General features: G+C 42.9%; 1 protein-coding gene across 1 annotated transcript; it reads right to left on the minus strand.

The window, feature by feature from the left end:
• Window positions 1–19,094: 19,094 nt before the first annotated feature.
• LOC127312949 (VQ motif-containing protein 18) lies at window positions 19,095–20,036 on the minus strand. The gene has a single exon (XM_051343484.2). The coding sequence runs from the start codon at window positions 19,959–19,961 to the stop codon at window positions 19,362–19,364; it is 600 nt and encodes a 199-aa protein (XP_051199444.1). The 5' UTR covers window positions 19,962–20,036; the 3' UTR covers window positions 19,095–19,361.
• Between the last annotated feature and the right edge of the window lie 259 nt (window positions 20,037–20,295).

Genomic DNA, 20,295 nt, shown 5'->3' on the forward strand with positions numbered 1-20,295 from the left:
CACATGTGAATCAGAGGATGAAGGAGGCGCGGTTAACCAGAATGTTAACCAAAGCTTTGGGCAGGAAGAGAAAGATACCAACTCCATTTCTTTAGATTTGGAGATGGGATTACCCAAAACATCCCAGTACGTCGTAGGTGAGAGTTCTGGAACCAAGAAAAAGAAGAAGAAGAACAAGATGAGGGGTCAAGTGAATAGGAATCCTCCATGGATGGTAGAAGAAGATGAGCTGTATCCCACTGGGGATACATATGAGTCTTTATCCAGTTACTTTGGCATGACAGATCTCTGTCTCGGCACTTCGTCCGATTCAGACTACATACCTACGGGAAGGACCTTCATTCCGGACGGTGTTCGGAAGACAAACCGCTGTACTGGATGGACCCCAGGGATGTACGCCGAGGCGAGTTATGATGACGAGGAGTAGAGCTCCAAGGAAGAATAAAGTAATCTAGGTGGTATTGTAATAGAACGTATTTTAAATTCCCGTTGGCTTGGGCTTTTAGCCAAATAAGTGGTTTATATATATCACATGTAATATAAGTTTGTGAGTGTGTTATGTATTATACAAAGTATATGCATAATAAATGTTTGTTTTGTATTTGCTTCTTGATTTCATTGTGTGACTAGTTCTGGGCATTGAGTTGAGCTCAGAAAGCATTTGCATGGTGTAATTATGAGTAATCGCTCTTTGTTACAGGACTAGGGGGAAATGGCGTTAGTAGAAACCGAAGAGGCTCGCAGAGAGCGGGAAGCAAGAGAAAAAGAGGAGGCAGATGCAGCAGCTAGAGCAGAGAATGCACCACCACCACCACACCCAATGATGCACCCAGACTTCCAACAGTATATGAGAGCAATGGAGGAAGATAGGAGGCGTTACCAGGAAAGCCAGAGCAAGAACATGCAAGATTTCTTTACCCATGTCATCAATGATAGGGGTAATGAAGGCAAGGGAGTAACTCTATCAGACTTCCAAAATGCAAGACCACTACCGTTTACATCAGCTCCAGAACCAATGGACGCTGAAGATTGGCTTATGGATACGGAACGGAAGCTGAAGACCGTTGGTTGCAACGATGAGGAGAAGATTAGATATACTACTTATCTGTTGTCAGGACCAGCAGCGTCATGGTGGGAGAATCTTGTAGCAGTACACCCTCCAGATAAGGTGTTCACCTGGGAGGAGTTCAAGAAGAAGTTCCGGGATGCTCATGTTCCGGACAGCGTGGTGGAGCTGAAGAAGAGGGAGTTTGACGAACTACGACAAAATACTACACCCATCATGCAGTATGTTCGGGATTTCAACAGGCTATCCAGGTATGCACCTGAGGATGTAGATACGGAGGAGAAGAGGAAGAAGCGGTTCATGAAAGGCATGAATCCATACATGAAGATGCAACTGAGGTTGGCACGGACTGCTGAATTCCAGGAACTGATTGACTCGGCAATCACTTTCGAGGATGATTACCGGCAAGTCCAAGAGGACAGGAGGAAGAGGGCTCGTATAGAGCCAAGGAAGTACCCAATCAGTAAACGAACACCTGATCGGAGTTTCAAACCCCGATACCGACCTACTACTGGTAGCCAATACAACCGGGGAGGTCAGAGTCAGAATCCAATCAGCCAAATCATCTGCAACAATTGTGGCCTAAAGGGTCATTTGTAGAAGGATTGTCAGAAACCCAGGATCATTTGTTATGGTTGTGGGAAGGAAGGACATATCAAGCCGGATTGTCCCAACAAGGCGTCTTGGAGCGGACAGAGCTCTGGAGGACGAGGTGGAAACAACAACAACAACAACCGCAACAACAACAACAACAACAACAACAACAACAACAACAACAACAACAACAACAACAACAACAACAACAACAACAACAACAACAACCGCAACAACAACAACAACAACAACAAGAGGGGAAAGCCTTATGGAAAGCTGAATTGCACATCTTTGGAACAAGCGGAAGAGTCGGATCAAACAGTCTTAGGTACGCTAATCATTCTTACTCATCCTGGCAAAGTATTATTTGATACTGGAGCAACCACATCATTTCTTGCATTGGAGTTTGTGGAAAAATTCGGGCTTAGATGTTCTAAGTTAGAAACTCCTATAACTGTTCTATCCGCGGGGGGAACGATCTTAGTAACCCACGTGAAAGAAGCACAAGTCCTAACCATATATGACTGTGTGTATTTCGCGGACCTATTCATCATACCCATGAAGGACATATCAGTCATCCTAGGGATGGATTGGTTGACAGAGAATGGAGGGGTGATTAACTGTGGAGACAAAACAGTATCACTTCGCAACTCCATCGGAGGTCGAATAGTGTTCCAAGGAGATAAGTACAGTGAGTTGGAGATCGGATTGGAACTCAATAGTCTGAAGGAGGTGAGAATTGAAGATATTCCTGTAGTGAATGAGTTTCAAGATGTGTTTCCTAAGGAACTACCGGGGATGCCATCCGATAGGGAGATTGAATTCACAATCGATCTGATTCCAGGCACAGCACCAATAGCTCAACCACCATATAAGATGGGTCCCAAGGAATTAGTGGAACTGAAAGCTCAGATTGATGAGTTAGAACAGAAGGGATTCATTCAAGAAAGTGTGTCACCATGGGGTACACCAGTTATTTTTTTGGATAAAAGAGATGGCGGAAAGAGAATGTGTGGAGATTACAGAAATTTGAACAATGTAACTATCAAGAACAAGTATCCTTTACCTAGATCCAAGACCTTTTTGATCAAGTTCAAGGAGCTGGAGTCTTCTCGAAGATAGATTTAAGGTCAGGATACCATCAAATCAAGATCAAGAAGGAGGATGTACCAAAGACAGCGTTCGTATCAAGGTATGGACACCATGAATACTTGGTTGTACCATTTGGACTAACAAATACACCAGCAATTTTCATGAATTTGATGAACAAGATATTCATGAAGTACTTGGACAAGTTTGGGATAGTGTTCATAGATGATATTCTAATCTATTCCAAAGATAAAGAAGAACATGCCAAGCATTTGAAGATAGTTCTGCAAACTTTAAGAGAACATCAGCTATATGCAAAGTTTAGCAAGTGCAAATTTTGGTTGGATAGTGTTGAATTTCTTGGACATGTCATAATCAAAGAAGGCATAGCGGTGAATCCAAGCAAGGTTCAGTCCGTATTGGAATGGAAATCACCTAAAAATGCTAAGGAGATACGAGGATTTCTTGGTATGGCAGGATATTATCGGAGATTCATAGAGGGATTTTCGAAGATTGCAGGACCAATGACCAAGTTAATCAAGAAAAATACTCCATTTGTGTGGACTGATGAGTGTGAAGCCATCTTCCAAACACTCAAAGATAAGTTAACCACAACACCGGTGTTAGCAGTTCCTGAACCTGGAAAGGATTACACGGTGTATTGTGATGCTTCCAAGAATGGACTTGGTTGTGTTCTTATGCAAGATTGGAAGGTAATAGCTTATGGATCAAGACAGTTGAAACCACATGAACACAACTACCCAGTACATGATCTAGAGTTAGCGGCAGTTGTGTATGCTCTGAAGAGTTGGAGACAATTTCTATATGGATCCAAGTGTGAGTTATATACCGATCATAAAAGTTTGAAATATTTCTTCACTCAGAAGGAATTAAACATGAGGCAGAAGAGATGGTTAGAGTTGATTAAGGATTACGACCTTAAGATCAACTATACACCAGGCAAGGCTAATGTAGTAGCAGATGCCCTAAGTAGGAAGAGTACAGAGAATCAACCTACGGAATGGGAGATTCCAAAGGAACTTCGGAAAGAGTTAGAGGATGCTCAGATTTTGTTTATTCAAGGTGATGTTAAGGGAAGTATAGCAACCATGAGGATTATGGATGAGATGTACTCAGATTTGAAGTATGAGATTATCCGAAAACAAGCGGATGATTTGTTCATCCAAGAGGAAATCAAGAGGATTGGAGAAGGAAAACCATCGGAATTCCATCTAGGGGATTTTGATTCATTATACTTCCAGAAGAGGATATGTGTACCGGATGATCCAGAAGTAAAGACAATCATATTAAAGGAAGCACATGAAACCCCTTATTCAATACATCCGGGAAGTACTAAGATGTATATGGATTTGAAGGAGATGTTCTGGTGGAACAACATGAAAAGAGAAATAGCACAATATGTCTCGGAATGTCATACATGTCAACGAGTGAAGGCAAAACATCAGAGTCCTGCGGGATTACTCAAACCACTAGAGATACCAGAATGGAAATGGGATGAAATCGGAATGGATTTTGTTACTGGTCTACCAATGACTAGTAAGAAGAAGGATATGATATGGGTAATAGTGGACAGGCTTACCAAGAGTGCTCATTTCATAGCCGTAAATACAAAGGATACTGCAGAGAAGCTTGTGGATATATATGTGAAGGAGATTGTGAGTAAGCATGGAGTACCAAAGAAGATAGTCTCAGATAGAGGTTCAATTTTCACATCAGCATTTTGGAAACAACTCCAAGAAGCTTTGGTATCCAAGTTGGATTTCAGTACTGCTTATCATCCACAAACCGGAGGACAAACCGAAAGAACCAATCAGATACTTGAGGACATGCTTAGAGCTTGTGCTCTGAACTTTGGAGGCTCATGGGAGGACCATTTACCTTTAGCGGAATTCTCATATAACAATAGTTATCAGAGTAGCATCCAGATGGCACCGTACGAAGCATTGTACGGAAGGAAGTGTCGATCACCAATTTGTTGGTTTGAAACCGGAGAAAACAAGGAGTTTACACCGGACTACATCAAGGAGAGACAAGGAGTCATCGAGGTGATCCGGGATAGACTCAAAATAGCTCAGAGTCGTCAGAAGAGTTACGCCGACCTAAAACGAAGAGATTGGGAACCGAAAGTGGGAGACATGGTTTATTTAAAGGTTAGCCCAATGAAAGGACTTAAGAGGTTCGGAGTGAAAGGAAAGTTAAGTCCTCGATATATAGGACCATTTAAGATACTCAGTCAGAATCGAGGAACAGCTTTTGAGTTGGAGTTACCAACACAACTAAGTCAAGTTCACAATGTGTTTCATGTTTCACAACTCAGAAAGTGTTTGAAGGCACCGGATGATCCTATTACATATGAAGAAATAGAATTGAAATCTGACCTAACTTATGTGGAGAGACCGGAAAAGATCTTAGAAGTACAGTGGAAGAAGTTAAGAAACAGAGCAATCAAATACTGCAAAGTTCAATGGCAACATCATCCTGAGCGAGAAGCAACTTGGGAGACGGAAGAAGAATTAAGGAAGTCTTACCCCGAGATGTTCAGGTACCAATTTTAACTTCGGGACGAAGTTTCTGTTAAGGGGGAGAGGCTGTAATAACCCAGAACATAGGAACAACGAAGGGTAGATTTAGAAATGGGATGTGCATTTCATCGCAAAACGGGGGAAATTTTCGCGCCTTATTGCAACTAAACCTAAGAGGGATCGAGGTTCTCTCTCATTTTGCACTTAGGGTTAGGCAATGTGAGTTAGGGAAATTTCGACATGATCTCTTTTGTATCTTGTTACTTTGGGGAATGATTGCATTTGATAAGTGTTAAACATTTAACTATTAACATCACACAATATAAACAATGAATTCAAAATTCAAACACAATATATAAATTCAAATTACTTTGAATTTCAAAGTGAATATCAAATACAATATTTAATCAAGAATATACACATTACATAATACAAAAGCTCATAAACCAAAACTTGAGCTTTATTTTATATACAACACAAATTACAAAGTCTTTACAATATTCTTGATACAAGAATTGAGACATAATGATCAGAAATAAAAGAAAAGGAAAATTACAAGTTTATTCTAAACTAAACCTAAACTAAGTGGCTTGAGGATGATCTTCTGGCCATAGTTCAAACCTGCAAAACAAAGAACATATACTAGACAAAATATCAGTGTTAGCAAAGTTCAGTTTGGACAGTTAGCAAAAATCACAGGAAAATTCAGTTTGGACAGTACACACTGTCACAGCACACTTGTGCTTGTCCAAACTTCTGGACAGCACAAGATAGGCATAGGCAGACCAACACTGAGCAAGCCACAGGGGCTCAAGTTTCACCATATGAAGGCTGTTGCTAGCCAAGCAACAGCAAGGCAATGCAAGGGGTGAGTCATAAAGTAACCAAGCTTGTGTATCATGGCCAGGGAAGAAGTAGAGACCATATAAATAGCACACAAACCCTAGAACCATGACAGTCGACCAGATATGAAAATCACCAGGTAAGGGTGAAGCAAGAACCAACACCAGTTCATCCAGTTCATACTCAAGAATAGAAACCAACACAACCAATTAGCTCCAGGAATCATGGTGACCTGAGAAGCTCAACCAGAAACTGGAGGTGAAGGGCTGTGCACAAAAACCCCAAGTCTGCATCAACCAAATATTTCACACTAGGAGCTGGAACAAGGTATACCAAGTTCCTGGACAGATCCAATGGATCTGATCCATCATATATGCATGATATAATCATGGGAGTGAGCAGATGCTCAAGTGGGTAGATCATCACTTGATTTTCACCAAGGATTACTGCCAGTCTAAAGGCCACTAAAAATGAAAAGCATCTAGGTACAGATCTTGTACACAGAAACTAGCACACATGCACATATGCACACACTAGCCAGATCAGATGCACAAATAGTACCAGTAGATGAATTGCAAGGATTAGCAGCTAATAAGACTACACAGTAAATCCTAAGCTATGAACCATCAGTAAACCCTAGATTTTCATCAGGCAAGCATATTGGCATTCATATCTAGTATGATCCCCAAATATGCAAGCAAAGGTTGAGTAGCCACAAGATCTAATTAAATAGGTGAGCAACCAATCAGTAGCAAGGCCACTGAGGTCACATCACACTTAGCATCAATTAAAATAAAGCCAAATATAGCACATCATTATCCAGGAATGGATTCAGATTCAATTGCTTGCTAGACAATCATGAATAGCCAAATCATTTGCAAGCAAGTCATTTAAATCAGTACTGCATAAGCAGTTCATCATAACTTAATTAATACAAGCATGAATTTATCACAGATCCATGCTTAGTACTCACAGCAGCATAATACAAGGCAACACAGTTTAATCACTGCATCATAGCCACTTGAGCAAGTCCAGGTAGCTTGAATGAGCAACAGCACAAGTAAGCAACAGCATAGTGATGCTTGAGCATCAGCATCAACAAGGAAAGTGAATCACTTAGCCACAGAATTAATCAGTAAGCCATCACTAACAATTAATTGATCAAATGGATCAATTGAATCAAGTCAAGCTACACAGGGAAGCTAGCCAACAAGCAAAGGGTGATCCAATGGATCACTAGCTTGCATAGGAAGCACAGAAGCATATCACAAGCACCACTGGCACACACAAGTGTCACTGATGCATCACAAGTACACCTAGACAAGCAAGCATGATATGCCAGTAAGCACAAGCAAGCCATAATCAAGCATAGCATGGCATAGCAAGCTCATAAGCAAGCACAGCAGAGCATGGCAAGTACAGAGCATGCTAGGAGCAGCAGAGAAGCAAGTAAAGCATGAATCGCAAGCAAAGCAACATCGGCCGATCAAAGAATCGGTAGTTTGGCCATGAGCTTGCAGTAGATAGCAGCACTGGAAGATTAAGCAACTATGGCATAGCTCTGTGATATCACAGGATCACCAGAGAGCAATAGAGCATGAGGAGGAAGAAGAACAGTAGCAAGGGAGGCGCACAGAAGAGAAGGAGGAGATGAAGTACTTAGTTGCGCCTGGAAGCAGAAGCTAGGGCATGGCGAGGCAGTGCTCGCGCGGCCCTAACAGCTGCAAATCCAGGGTAGGCGCCGACGTTACGCCGGCGAACCCAAACACCACCGTAGCAGATGCACCTGAGGCGACGGCACGAGTACTGCGAGTAGCACCCGCGCCAGGTCAACCTCAGGGGCACACCCATCGTCGGCGAGGACGAGCGCTCACCGGAGTTCGTCGAGGCGATTCTCCACGAGATCGAGAACGGAGGCGATTCGCCAGGAGAGGAAGAGAAGGGGAAAACCACGCGGACAGATTGATAGATCTACACGCGGCAGTTCTGATTTGGTAGGTGGCTACGGCGGGGGAGCTCGGAGCTGGCCGGAGCGCGGCGGCGGCCATGGCGGCGACGCCATCGCCACGGGCGTCGCAGGAGGCTAGGGTTAGAGACTAAGAGCGAGAGAGGGCCGAGTGAGTGAGTGAGGTGGGCCGTTCGGCGCCACCGACCCATAAGGCAATGGCCTTAATGGGCTGTCCCTGGGCTTTAGGTAAATGGGCTGGCCCAATAGGGGCCAGGGGGTATTTTGGTCTTTTAACAATTAATAAAAGGCCAGAACTTTACCAATTTTTAGTAAATAAAATACAAATCTAAAAATCCATTAAAAATTGGATTAATGAATGAAAAATAAATCTTAACAAGAATAAAATATGAAATGGAATTTATGAAACAAATTCAAAATTATGAATTTTAAGAATTTAAATCATAACTTGGAATTTTAAACTATTATTTCCTTGTATTTCAAATTCAAGGAAAAATCTCAAATAAGTTCAAATACTTATTTTCAAACATTTCAAAATGAAATTCTACTATTCCAAGTCATTTCTATTGGAAAAGTGTATTTTTCCAAGAAAAATACTATATTCCTTTTTATTCCAAAAACTATAGAGGTAACTCTATGATTTCAAATTATTTTTGGAATGATTAAGGGAATCACCAAGTAAAATAGTTTTACTTTGAATTGTTGTACTTTATGTGAATTAAAATGGTTTATACTTTTAATCCATTGCAAGTTACTGTCAAAGACATAAATCTTAAACGCAACCCTAAATTGCTATAACTCAGCGGGGTAAAGGGATTCAACATAAAATAATACATCCATGATTGCATTATTTGGATTTTATAACATTGTCCTTACCGGACAATGATGCTTCTTACAGAACCCGAGGTCCAGGTTCCATCAACTGCATTGAACTGCACTATCTCGCAGTCCACAGGCAAGTTCACCCTTGCCCATGTCAACTTGAGTATTTTCTACTACTTTAATGCAAAGCTATATACTTATCATTCCTGCATCGCAAATAAAATGTTACTTTCCAACTATGAATATGACTATGTGGTTGGCAATGGAACCATGGTATGTGTTGATATGGTGGAGGTTCCATTGCATGGGTTATATCACCCTAGGATTAAATTACCAATGCCGTCCAGTGATTCTAGCGCCGTACAAATCGCGTTGACCTTGAGATCTATAATGGCTCTGGGGAAGCCAGCTGTATCTTTTCCCTTCTGCACGCCAACGGATTGGTAGAGCCGGCGGGGTGTTGGAGGCACTGCCGTAGGTTGGGATAGCCTTTTAAATCCTCATCCATTAGTGATGATGGCTCTACGATCTATGAAGGATTGTCCGGAGTACACCGTGAGTAAAGCCGTATTATCGGGAGAAGTCTACTGGGGGTGTACGGTTGGACAAAAGGGTGGGTTTGCAGTCGCGGAGAAGGCGGTGTGGGCTTGGATCTTTATACCTGGCCTCACACCAAAGGAAGTGTGAACGGGGCAAGTCCCTGCGGATGGAAAAAAGGGTGAGATCTCTTGTGGGAAAAGTAACGCACCTCTGCAGAGTGTATCAAATTGTGGCTGTCACTCCTTGTTCCGGGAAGGGAACTGCGAACGCGGCAGGAAAGGAACTCCACGAAGTTCTAATCAACCTGTGAAGACTGATGGGCATAGTTTTCATAATAAAAGCAACCTTTTGAAGAAATGATTTCAAAACATGCATTGACCTGCGATTTCCTGATCAATGGTCGTAGCTAGTGCATCAAACACGTTTTTACTCTTTTAGAACTTGTTGAGTACCCCTGTACTCACTTTCTTTCGACACCCTTGCTAGACTATGATCCGGAAGTGGAGGCCATCAACGATGGAGCACCAGAAGGAAGTTACGAGCTGGTCTATGAAGAACCTGATCTTACCGGCGGAGTGGAAGGCGTAGACTATGGGATAGTCTATGGACCAGATGACACGGAGGTGGAGGAGTAGTGACATACCCTAGCATCATAGAGCCTAGCAACGTAGAACTTACCTAAATAAGTTGTTGAGCTCTCTTTATATTTAGTTATGAGTTGTAATCGTACTTAAGTAGTATCTTAGGATGTTCTCATAGGACCTGTGAGAATATCAACTTGTAAGACAATGTTTGTAATAATGTATGGAGTGTTATGACCTGCAATGTTTCTGTTGTACCACTCTGAGGGATATGGCAATTTGTGAAGAAGTCCCTTCACAAAGATCATATCAACGACTTGTATACTACAACATGCAGTGGTATGCTGGATCACCGCATAGCATCATCGGGTTAATAGAAGAGGGTGCTTGTGCACGCCATGAGGAGCAGGACGGGGGGTTAGCGGGGAACGAGAGTGGCAGACGGAGGGGTCACGATCATGGAATGGTAGAGGAGAATTAGTTGAGTCGAGATTGCACGGAAGAAGGGCGCTGCTATGGGATCGCCATGGCCTCGATCACATACGCCATGACCACGAGGAGAACGCGCCGTGTCACTGCCGAGATCCATGGGGTAGGGGTGATTGTGAAGAGGGTTGAGGGGAGAAGGATCTGAAGCTGCAATGGCCTGTAGAAAATAAATGTATGGTGTGGAACTGTGGATGCGACACAATCTTGTGAGAAGGGATTAGATGGGTTGTGATTTGGAGGGATAAAAGATTGTAGAAGGGAGGTACCTCGATAGGTGTGGCCACGCTGAGGGTATGCAACAAAATATAAAGATGTATTAAAATCAAGAGATACACACCTAATGCGATAAAATACAAGGAAGATGTTGTAAAACTAATGGAAAAATAAAACTAGTGAAAACACAATGGAGACCAAACAAGAATGAGCATGGGGAGCAAGTGAGAAAAAAGGATGGAAACGAGTAAAGACCTAGACAACACCATCAAGCCCTTTACATAGCAGCAAGCTCCACAAGAACAAACAAACCAAGAAGAAACATGAATGAGTATTGCTTGCTGAGTCCCCAATGTCGAGACAACACATGCATAGTCATCGTCCGCTTGCTCGGCGATCTATCAACACCTTGAAGTTCTAGAAAAGCTACATAAGTCATAGAAGGGTATCACACTGCCAAGGAACACTACAACTCCGAAAGCCGCAGATACCACCGAGGGGCAATGCTCCACCGATATGAGTCCCTACACCTCCTCTTGGCCTCGAACCCAACAACCATCACTAAATGAGCAACACTGAGCACAATGCAAGATGACGACAACTAGACATCATCGAACGACCTCGATTAGCCGAGACCACACCACCAACACCGAACTCTCCGCGAGGAGGTCAAACATAGGACATAGCACTTAGCTTGGTACATCTAGTTTGCCATGTAATGCGTACGTACTATCGACGGTTTGTACACAGTGCAATAAAAGAGTTTGTTTTCCAACAAGTGTACATATTTCGTTTCATTTCATTTAATGGGGAAGTATAGAAACGCAGGGATGCAATGACATATCTGCAAACATTGTTTTTATGCTGAAAACTTTTTTTTACGAGACACGGTACAAAGATAGACGCTAACCTGAATCAACAAATTTTTTTGTGTGCAGGGAATCAATCAACAAATATTACAGTTATGCTGTGCCCCCTTCATATTCAATCCGTCGTGTACTCGTGTCAGAGCGTTCAGCCCGCTTTCTTTCTTGAGGGAAATCATATGGCCCACGCCAAAGGAAAACGAGAACCGCGCGCCAAGATTTTCCACGGAGTTACAGCTACCGTGCGCGCGTGCGGATATGCGTCCCGATTCGATCGCGTTAGCTGCTGGTTTTTAATTGCTTTCGCCACTGATTGCTGTCTCATCAGCATCGCAATTCGCACAGCGATCGCACGAAACTGCGGGCGGGCGCGCTCGCGGAAGTAACATCGGTGCCGGCGACCCTTCTCGTCAGTTGAGCGATGTGGCGTTGAGCAAGCAAGGCAGGGCAATCTCATCGGCGGTGATAAACCGTAGCTTTGGCGTTCAGTGACCCGGTCCGGTGGTGGCACCAATTGTCCCGGTGGTGATGAAAAACGAAAGCACTCCGGTGGTTTGGTTGCCAGTCCGGGCCGTGATCATTTTCTTCTCCAGGTCGTGTCGCGATAAATTGGAACAAACGTGTGGAATCGTCTGCTTCAGCGTTGCTTCGAGCGTCGCTTTCAGTCTCTGTCTCGTCTTAACACGACAGGTTAATTTCATAATTTGTATAATACGCAAGCAGGGCAAGTGCTGGATCATGCATGGCATGATGGAAATGGCACGATCCATGGACGTACTGCGTAAAAGTTCTGGGGAACGGATATGGAGTTTGTATGTATCCACGACGTCTCCGACCAACTACTCTCCTGGTTAATGCCGCCAGAGTCAACATCTCCGGAAAAGGAAAGCCTATCTATATGTAGATATTTATTCCCCTGTTTTATATTAGTTGTCGCCGTCACCGATTTAGCCTAAATTTCTACTAAATCAGCGATAAATAATATGAAACGGAGGAAGTATACCATATTGTAAATCCTTGAATTTTATTCTAAAGCATTTGTTTATTTTCTTAACCAATTAACTTGTATAGCTACAAGGTTAAATCACTCTTAAAGTTTAAGAATTTTTCTAGTTCTAGATCAACTGAGAATTAAGCTAGTTTTAGTTTAACTTTCAAACAGTTTGATTTGCACCATGATCCGTGCATACAAACATTGCACATGGGTCTCAAAACTGCATATCTTTTTCAGATTGCACATAATTAAACATAAAATTAGGTGAATGAGAATTAAATTAGTTCTAGATCCACCGAGACCTAGCCACATTCACTAACTATATAACTATCACCATGAGAGTATTTATCTAACAATTGTTTTCCAGTTTGATACCGATGGTTTCGATTCAAATCGGTGGTCTGATATATCTATATTCAAATAAATCCATCACGGGTTATTTTCTACTCCACGCTGAATAAGACATAAGATATAGTAATATAGTGATTTTGTTAATTTCCAAGAACATTGGGTACCACTAGCAATATGCCGATCTTTGCGAAGGCCTGTTGGTGCAGAGCACCACACTTCCGCACTGAAACGTTCCGTGCGTGGGGAGGTACTCGTGAGCGTACTTCTACGCGGGCGTACTTTCGCATTGCATCTGATCGCGCAGTTGTACTCAGAAGTTTAACAAAGTTGCACTCACAAGTTCAACAAAGGTGTACTCACAAGTTCAACAGAGTTGTATAAGCACAACTTTAGCGAAAGAATGAAGTACACCAAACCCGAAGTACATGTAACATTAATACTTGAGCACAACCATAGTAGTTTTGGAATTATGGAAAAAAATTCTTGAAACCTATCAACATGAGATCTAATTTTTGAAAATCTCAACGCGAAAGTTCAAAAGTGAAACGGTTCGTAATTTGAATAACTGGTTATTAAGATATTTCGTTTTCATAATTTAGATTCAAAAGTAAAAGGGAAAATCCACCTTCCACAGCTCTCTTGTGAGTCTCTCTGTCTCGTTCATAGTCTCACAAAGTTCGGTAAAAATGTGATAATAAATCAATGAAAACACGGTCACATGTTGCACTAAAACCCAAGTACAACCGTAGTAATTTTAGAAACATCCATTTTATGAGAAAGTACAGTAAAAAGTAACTACAACTCAATGAAAATTCGAGTACAGGTTGCACTACAACCTGAATTCAACCGTAGTAACTTTGGAAGCGCGAAAAATAGTTTCTCAAAAATTATTAAATGTGATCTAGTTTTTAAGATACTGACGTGAAAACTTCAAAAGTCAAAATGGTTCGTAATTTGGAAAAATGGTTCCCAAAATATTTTATTTTCTAATTTTGATTCCAAAACCGAATGGAAAAACTGAGACATGGCACCCTCTCATATCCATCTCTCTCATCCCCCCCCCCACCCCCCCCGACCACTTTATTTACCCTTGAGACAAGTGCCACAACGTGGAGACCACTTCCATATGATTTTCTTGCACCACCTTGAGCCACGTGTTGGATGCATATGTACTTACTTTCGCTAAGGCCATTCTTTCTTTAAAGGTTATATAAAGTACTGGGAAATTAGCTTGTGCGTTACAAGAGGATCACGTAGTTTCACATGTGACAAGAGCAATCTACAGGAGCCTAACGCCGAACTATCTTATATTTACTAATTGGAGACTCCCGTCAAACCATCACGTTAATCCTTAACAACTAAGAAAATTAACCATCCGATCTTCTCATTACCTATCTATAGCCGTTGGATGAATAGCTAAAGAGTCCTGAAGTTTTATCCCACGTTCACATCTACATTGCGAGTTGCGACCTTTCTCATTGGCCTTGAAGAGAAATAAACGTTCCACCATATGTCTTCTCCCTGCCTCCACATCTCTAACCCTAGACGGCGCCCATGAAGAGCAGTCTCCCGATGGAACCAGGTAGCGGCCTATGTGGAAGCTAATACAGCTCTGCGACCCGCACGTCTACGGTGGCCGCGTGGCCATCTCTGTATCTGCTATTCATGCTTTCAACAGAAGCCTGGTGCGTGTAAAACAGGTACATCCCCACGCCCCTTTAAATACCAGATCACATCTTTCGAAGTGTCCTCGCCCTCACGGCCTGCCGTCGTTGCCGGAACAGGTATCTCTATGCTTTGCTTCCACTTGCCATCAATTCATGATTAGATGTAAGCATCATGAATCTGTGTTGGTACTTTGTATTCATGCATCGCTCCATCTTTTCTTAGCAGCAGTCCACTGCATTAGCTGTGCACATGAGCTAAACTACCGGGTTTGTAGACACCTCCCACATGTTCGATGAAATTTGTAACCTGTCGGCTCTACAGAATACATCAGAGGCTTCATGTTCCCCAGAATTTCAAGAATGAGAGCTCAGTTTGGACAGCACAAACCTGGTATACTTTCTAGGGCTGGCCTACAGTTTATAAAAAAATTATTTACTGTGTGTACTATTTGCTTGCTCTCAGCTCTGTTTCTTAACTGCAGCACGCCGATCCTTTGTCCTCAATGGCTCAATCCACAGTACAAAATGTTACATAATTTATACAGTACAATTCTACAGCTTTTTTGTTGCAACGGTGGCACTCAATTCACTTTTGCAGCTTAATATTCTACAGCTATAGTTCTACAGATTTTTCCCAATGCTAAAGAATGCATAATGCAGAGAACAACAAACATTGATCTAATGCTTCTAGATTAATAGGCTGTAAAAAATTACATGGGGGAACAACAACGGTGCTTACTTCCATAATGTTATATTTTGAGTCTAAATACAATCATATAATGGCTCACCTCGAAAGGATATTGAATGCAGTAACACTCCATTGTCTACTATATATAGAAATCATTGCTATAGCATCATGGAATTCATATAATATCTTTGGTTTTTTTCAGCAAAATTCTTGAAGATTACAATCCATTGTCTACTTTATAGAAATCATAGATGCTTTTCCTTCTTTGATCAAAATTAACTTACATCCATTACAGAAATTCTGCATGTACTAGGAGGATTATCAGAACACATACGCCTTTTTTCTGCAACAAACAGGGGTGATTTTTTTTTAGATACACAGCCGTTTAAAAAGTCTCAAAAAGTCTAAAGTGATCATAAAGGCGAATTACATATCAAAGCATGAGCAACTGTAAGACGCCTAAGATGAAGGCGGAGGCCCAATCGTAGATTATGCTGTCACCCATGTAGGGAAAAAATATCCCTCACCGTGTCCTCCAACCGTGTACAGACCTCCATAAAGAGGTCGTGATTCTCCATCTTTTGCAGCGTAGACAACGAACGGAGAGTAGCGGCACATCTGTAGATAACCTGCAAGAGAGAACAATTCTTATCATTAAAAACTTTGTCATTTCTACATAGACATAGCGACCCTAAAACGGCAAGCGCCCCCACCCTAATAAGCGTTCTAAATCTGTGATCAATACCATGAAGCCAATTACCAAAGATATTGGCCACACTAGTGAAATAAGAATTGTAAACAAACAACAATAATGAATTACCTCATGTAACCAAACATGCGTTAATTCAGTGCAGCAATAGTGTGCACATGAATCAATCTGCTGACACTTATTAAAAATCCGTTCCATGGCTGAATCTTTGCTCTAAATCATGCTAGAAAAAAATTCCGGCCCGTTTGCACCCCCTAAGTGCAACTCTAGCAAATATAAAAAAGAGTTCAAAACTGAATAAAAGTTGTTTTTTCCGGTTTTGGTCGATGAAACATGCACCGAGCAGATCCCCATGATAGGAAAAGAACCTCTTAATCTCCAGTTTTTGGGACAAATTATCGAGTGAACTGGAGAGAGCAAAATAGTTCGAACGCGAATGAAACTTCAGCTTGAGGCAATCTTGTCCTTGCCGCCGCCACCGGACCCATTTGAATCCGTCCAAATACATCGAACCAGCTTGAAATTGCCAGGAGCATGGGCGGGAAAGTTGCGACCTCGCCGCCGTGTCTCCCTGTGGGAGGCCGTGGAGCGGAACATGGGTGGGCTAGGGGCGTCGGCGGCTAGTAGCGGGGCGAGGGGCGACAATGCGGGCGGCGCCTTGGGTGGCTAGGGTCGATGCATGAAGAAGTGGATGTGAGGTAAAAAAAGATGGGTTCCACTTGTTTTGAGGGATCCTTTCGGGTATCTCCTTTGCCAAGCAATTTTTTTTGTACATTAAACTAGTGTCGGCTATCCGATGCTAGGTACCTAGTATCGTGATATCCGAGATATGTCGGAGTTGTCTAATTGTGGGTTATCATCGACAACAACCTTGTTCGCTCAACGCTACACTAGCTGTCTAGGAGGAGAGTTCTTAGAAATGTCAAATTTGTTTTGCAATGTAGTTGGGAGTACTATAAATTTTATCCATCTCAGTTTTAATTCCGGTGAAAACGATCGTCACGAGGATTTTCCACGCATAGAGCAAGCTAGCTTTGCTAGAGTTTGAATATATTTTTCGAGAAAAGGAATATATTAATATTCTGAAGATATTAATTCTATTTAGTTACTGCAACAATGCAATGATCTAATAACAGTAAGCATGCACATATATAACTAAAAAAAGAAGAAAAAGGATTTAAAGAAATCCCGCTATAATAATATTTCAGTACTTGTAGCACCATCACAAACACCACAAGACACGTGAAATACATCCAATATGATTGGCGCAAGCTGGAAATGTTAAATTGAAATTCGGTCGCAATGCATCAATCATCGGTATCCCTCAACCATCGCACACGAATGGCACGCACCCACCCGCGGTGACTCTTCTCATCAGGTGAGCGAGTGGACTAATATCTTTTCCTGCCGTTGTCGCGATGGTGTGTGAGCCTGACGCTCCGTAGCCGTACATAAGCGCCAGCAAAGGGCGCGCTGCCGGCCGGCCGCATCGAGCGAGCACCTGGCCGGCCGGCTGGCCGGCGATCGGTCGATGTGACGGGGCCGGCCGCCGGCGGTCTCTGGACTACTTGCCCCCCAGAATCCAGACCGGAGAGACGGCTCGCGTGGCCGCGTACGTAGTACCTCCGATGCTAATACTAGTGTGCAGCCATTACCTCTTGGCGATCATAAAAACTACGGTACCCTCTGGTGGTGGCGGTCAATCCGGTCGTGACCATTTCTTCCCCAAGTCGTGTCGCAATTAGCAAATTAAGATGAAAGCTACGGGTAAACATACGGTTGGAATCGTCCGCCCCATCGTTGCGTGCATCGCCTGGATACCTAAACCCTTAGATGATGTATATTTGTATCAGATGTTGCAAAATGCGCGATATAAAACTTTTGGCCTATTTTTTTGTATCTACATCATCTGCTAGAGCTGTTTTTTTTTTTGGCTCATGTGATGTAAAACGGTGATTATTATATCTCAATACCAAAAGTTGGATCATTGCATGATCTTCCTGGCACGATGGATCGATCCAAGGGACTGTACGTTGTAGCTACCGTTCTGCGTGTATAAAGTTCAGGAATCGACTGATGGAGTTTGTATATATCCACAACATTTTCGAACAAGTTGCCATTTTATTAACTTCACAAGAGTCAACATTCGGAAAAGGAAATGCTATAATCTTGTTTACTACTCCCGCTGATCCAAATTACACGTCGGGAGTATTATAAGCCCACCATCTTATCGTAATATTCTGAGCATTACTCATGTGATCTGTTCTAATACTGGTCTCTCAATGTACCAAATCTATAACGCGATTTCCAATTCTGTACCGACCTCATTCTAGCATCCAGCCAGCAAGGTCACGCTTTCTTGCCACACGGTACCATGAACGGGAAGCGTACCAGAGGCAGCAAATGCCAACACTCTCTACCGGAAAAAAAAAAAAGACCCAGAAAACAGTTTGCCTAGGGTCGGACTAAAAATAGCACTAAAACTTGGAAAATAGCCCAGTTTACCGAGCATCGGACTAGAACCAGTCTGTGAACAATTTATACTTGGAAAAAATAATAATAAATAAACTCGGCAACTAGAAATACCCAGCAAAAATTCAAAAAGACACTCGGTAACTACAAATACTCGGCCAATATCCAAAACACTTGGTAAAAAGAAATATCCAGCAAAACCCTAGAAAACACGCGACAACTACAAATGCTGGGCAAATATCAAGGGATTAATACATTCACATTTTGCAATTAGTAGGCACTAAATAAAACACCACCTAGTCATAGCACCATTTGGCAGGTCTAGGTACTAAAAGGACAGGGCACAAACAAAATAATGGAATCCTGGAGCTTTTGTGCACACAAAAGGGAGAAACTTTACATGTGTCGTCGACATGGTGATTTTTCTGTTTCATTCCAAAAATAATGGGTGGAATGATAACCAAGCCCCAACAATGTGGAAGCAGATGTTCACTGATCTTGATTCAGTTCACAATAGCACTGTTGTTATTTTCTCTGCATGTCAGTTCCAAGAGGTATTTGTTTTCGAAACAAGGTTAAAACCCAGAAATTGACGCACACATCCATCACTTTCAAGAGGTAGAGCAGATTAAAAACAATTATTTACATTACAGAGACCAATCAAAATGTAAGCACCCAAATGACCATTGGTTGCATGATCATCCCACCACTATACCTTACTACAATACTACATGATCACTATTTGCTGCCCCCAGTGTAACTACGTCCATCAAAAGAAAGAGAAAGAAGAAGCCATTTTCTCAACTGTTGTGCAAAAATCCTCACAACAACAACCAAACAACAGATGAGTGAACAGCCCCAACTATAATTAAGCCAGATAGGATGCACACATCTCACCAATCAAATCCAGGCTGGACGACCCCAGAGGAGGCTGCGGAAATTCAGGGTCCATCGTCCACTGGAAGACGTCTTCCTCCAAGAAGCTCAAGAAACCTTCAGGGTTGAGGTCCATCCACAGCTCGCCGATGTCAAGGTCACCGGCACCGATGCCGAACCCTCCTTCCTCCGCCTTCACCACCTCGCACTTGATCTTCTTCCTCCCTGTGTTCTCCTGCGGCAGCACAAAATCGTCGGCAAGTGCCGGCACCGCCGGCGCCAACCTCTTCTTCTGCGGCTTCTCCTCTACGGGCGAAGGTGGCGTAGGAGCCACGGCCACCGTGACGGCCGTGCTGGCCTCGTTGTCCGCCAGCTTCTGGTGCTGCCTCCCGGTGAGCCGCTGCACGAGGTCCCGGAAGTTGGCGGCGTCGGTCTCGATGATCTCCGGCGCGATGATGTGGATGATTCTTATCGCAGGCCGTGCAGTGTTCCTGGATGGTACCATCCTGTGGTGGCGCGTGGAGCCCCTGTGCTGCGCCGGCGGCGTCGACGGGCTCATGCTGCTGTTGTGGTCGTACGCGTGCTCCCCCATTAACGTGCTTGCAGGCAGAGATCAGCAGATAGATGGGATGAGGGGCTAGCTTGGAATGAAGATGAGAAGCTGGAGAGGGGGAGGCGTGGAGGTATATATATGGCGGGAGGAAGGAAGGAGGTGACTCGCGAGGATGGTGAGGAAGAAAGGCAGTCTCTATCTCGGTTTGAAATGTCCTTGAAAATGGTAGCACTAATGGTAGAAGTGATGTCAGAGAGCGAAAGTGTAGAGAATGTGTAGTTTACCCGGATATCGGCCCTTCTTCGTGCTGGTAGTATGTACTGCATCATCTGCTTTTTGATCACCGTGTGGATTTTATGGCGACTGGAGGATT

The sequence above is a fragment of the Lolium perenne genome, chromosome 7 (genome assembly GCF_019359855.2).
Source record: "Lolium perenne isolate Kyuss_39 chromosome 7, Kyuss_2.0, whole genome shotgun sequence".
NCBI lineage: Eukaryota > Viridiplantae > Streptophyta > Magnoliopsida > Poales > Poaceae > Lolium > Lolium perenne.

Excerpts from the sequence above, each read along its gene's own strand:
- LOC127312949 (XM_051343484.2), bottom strand. The coding sequence starts at position 19,961 with ATGGGGGAGCACGCGTACGACCACAACAGCAGCATGAGCCCGTCGACG.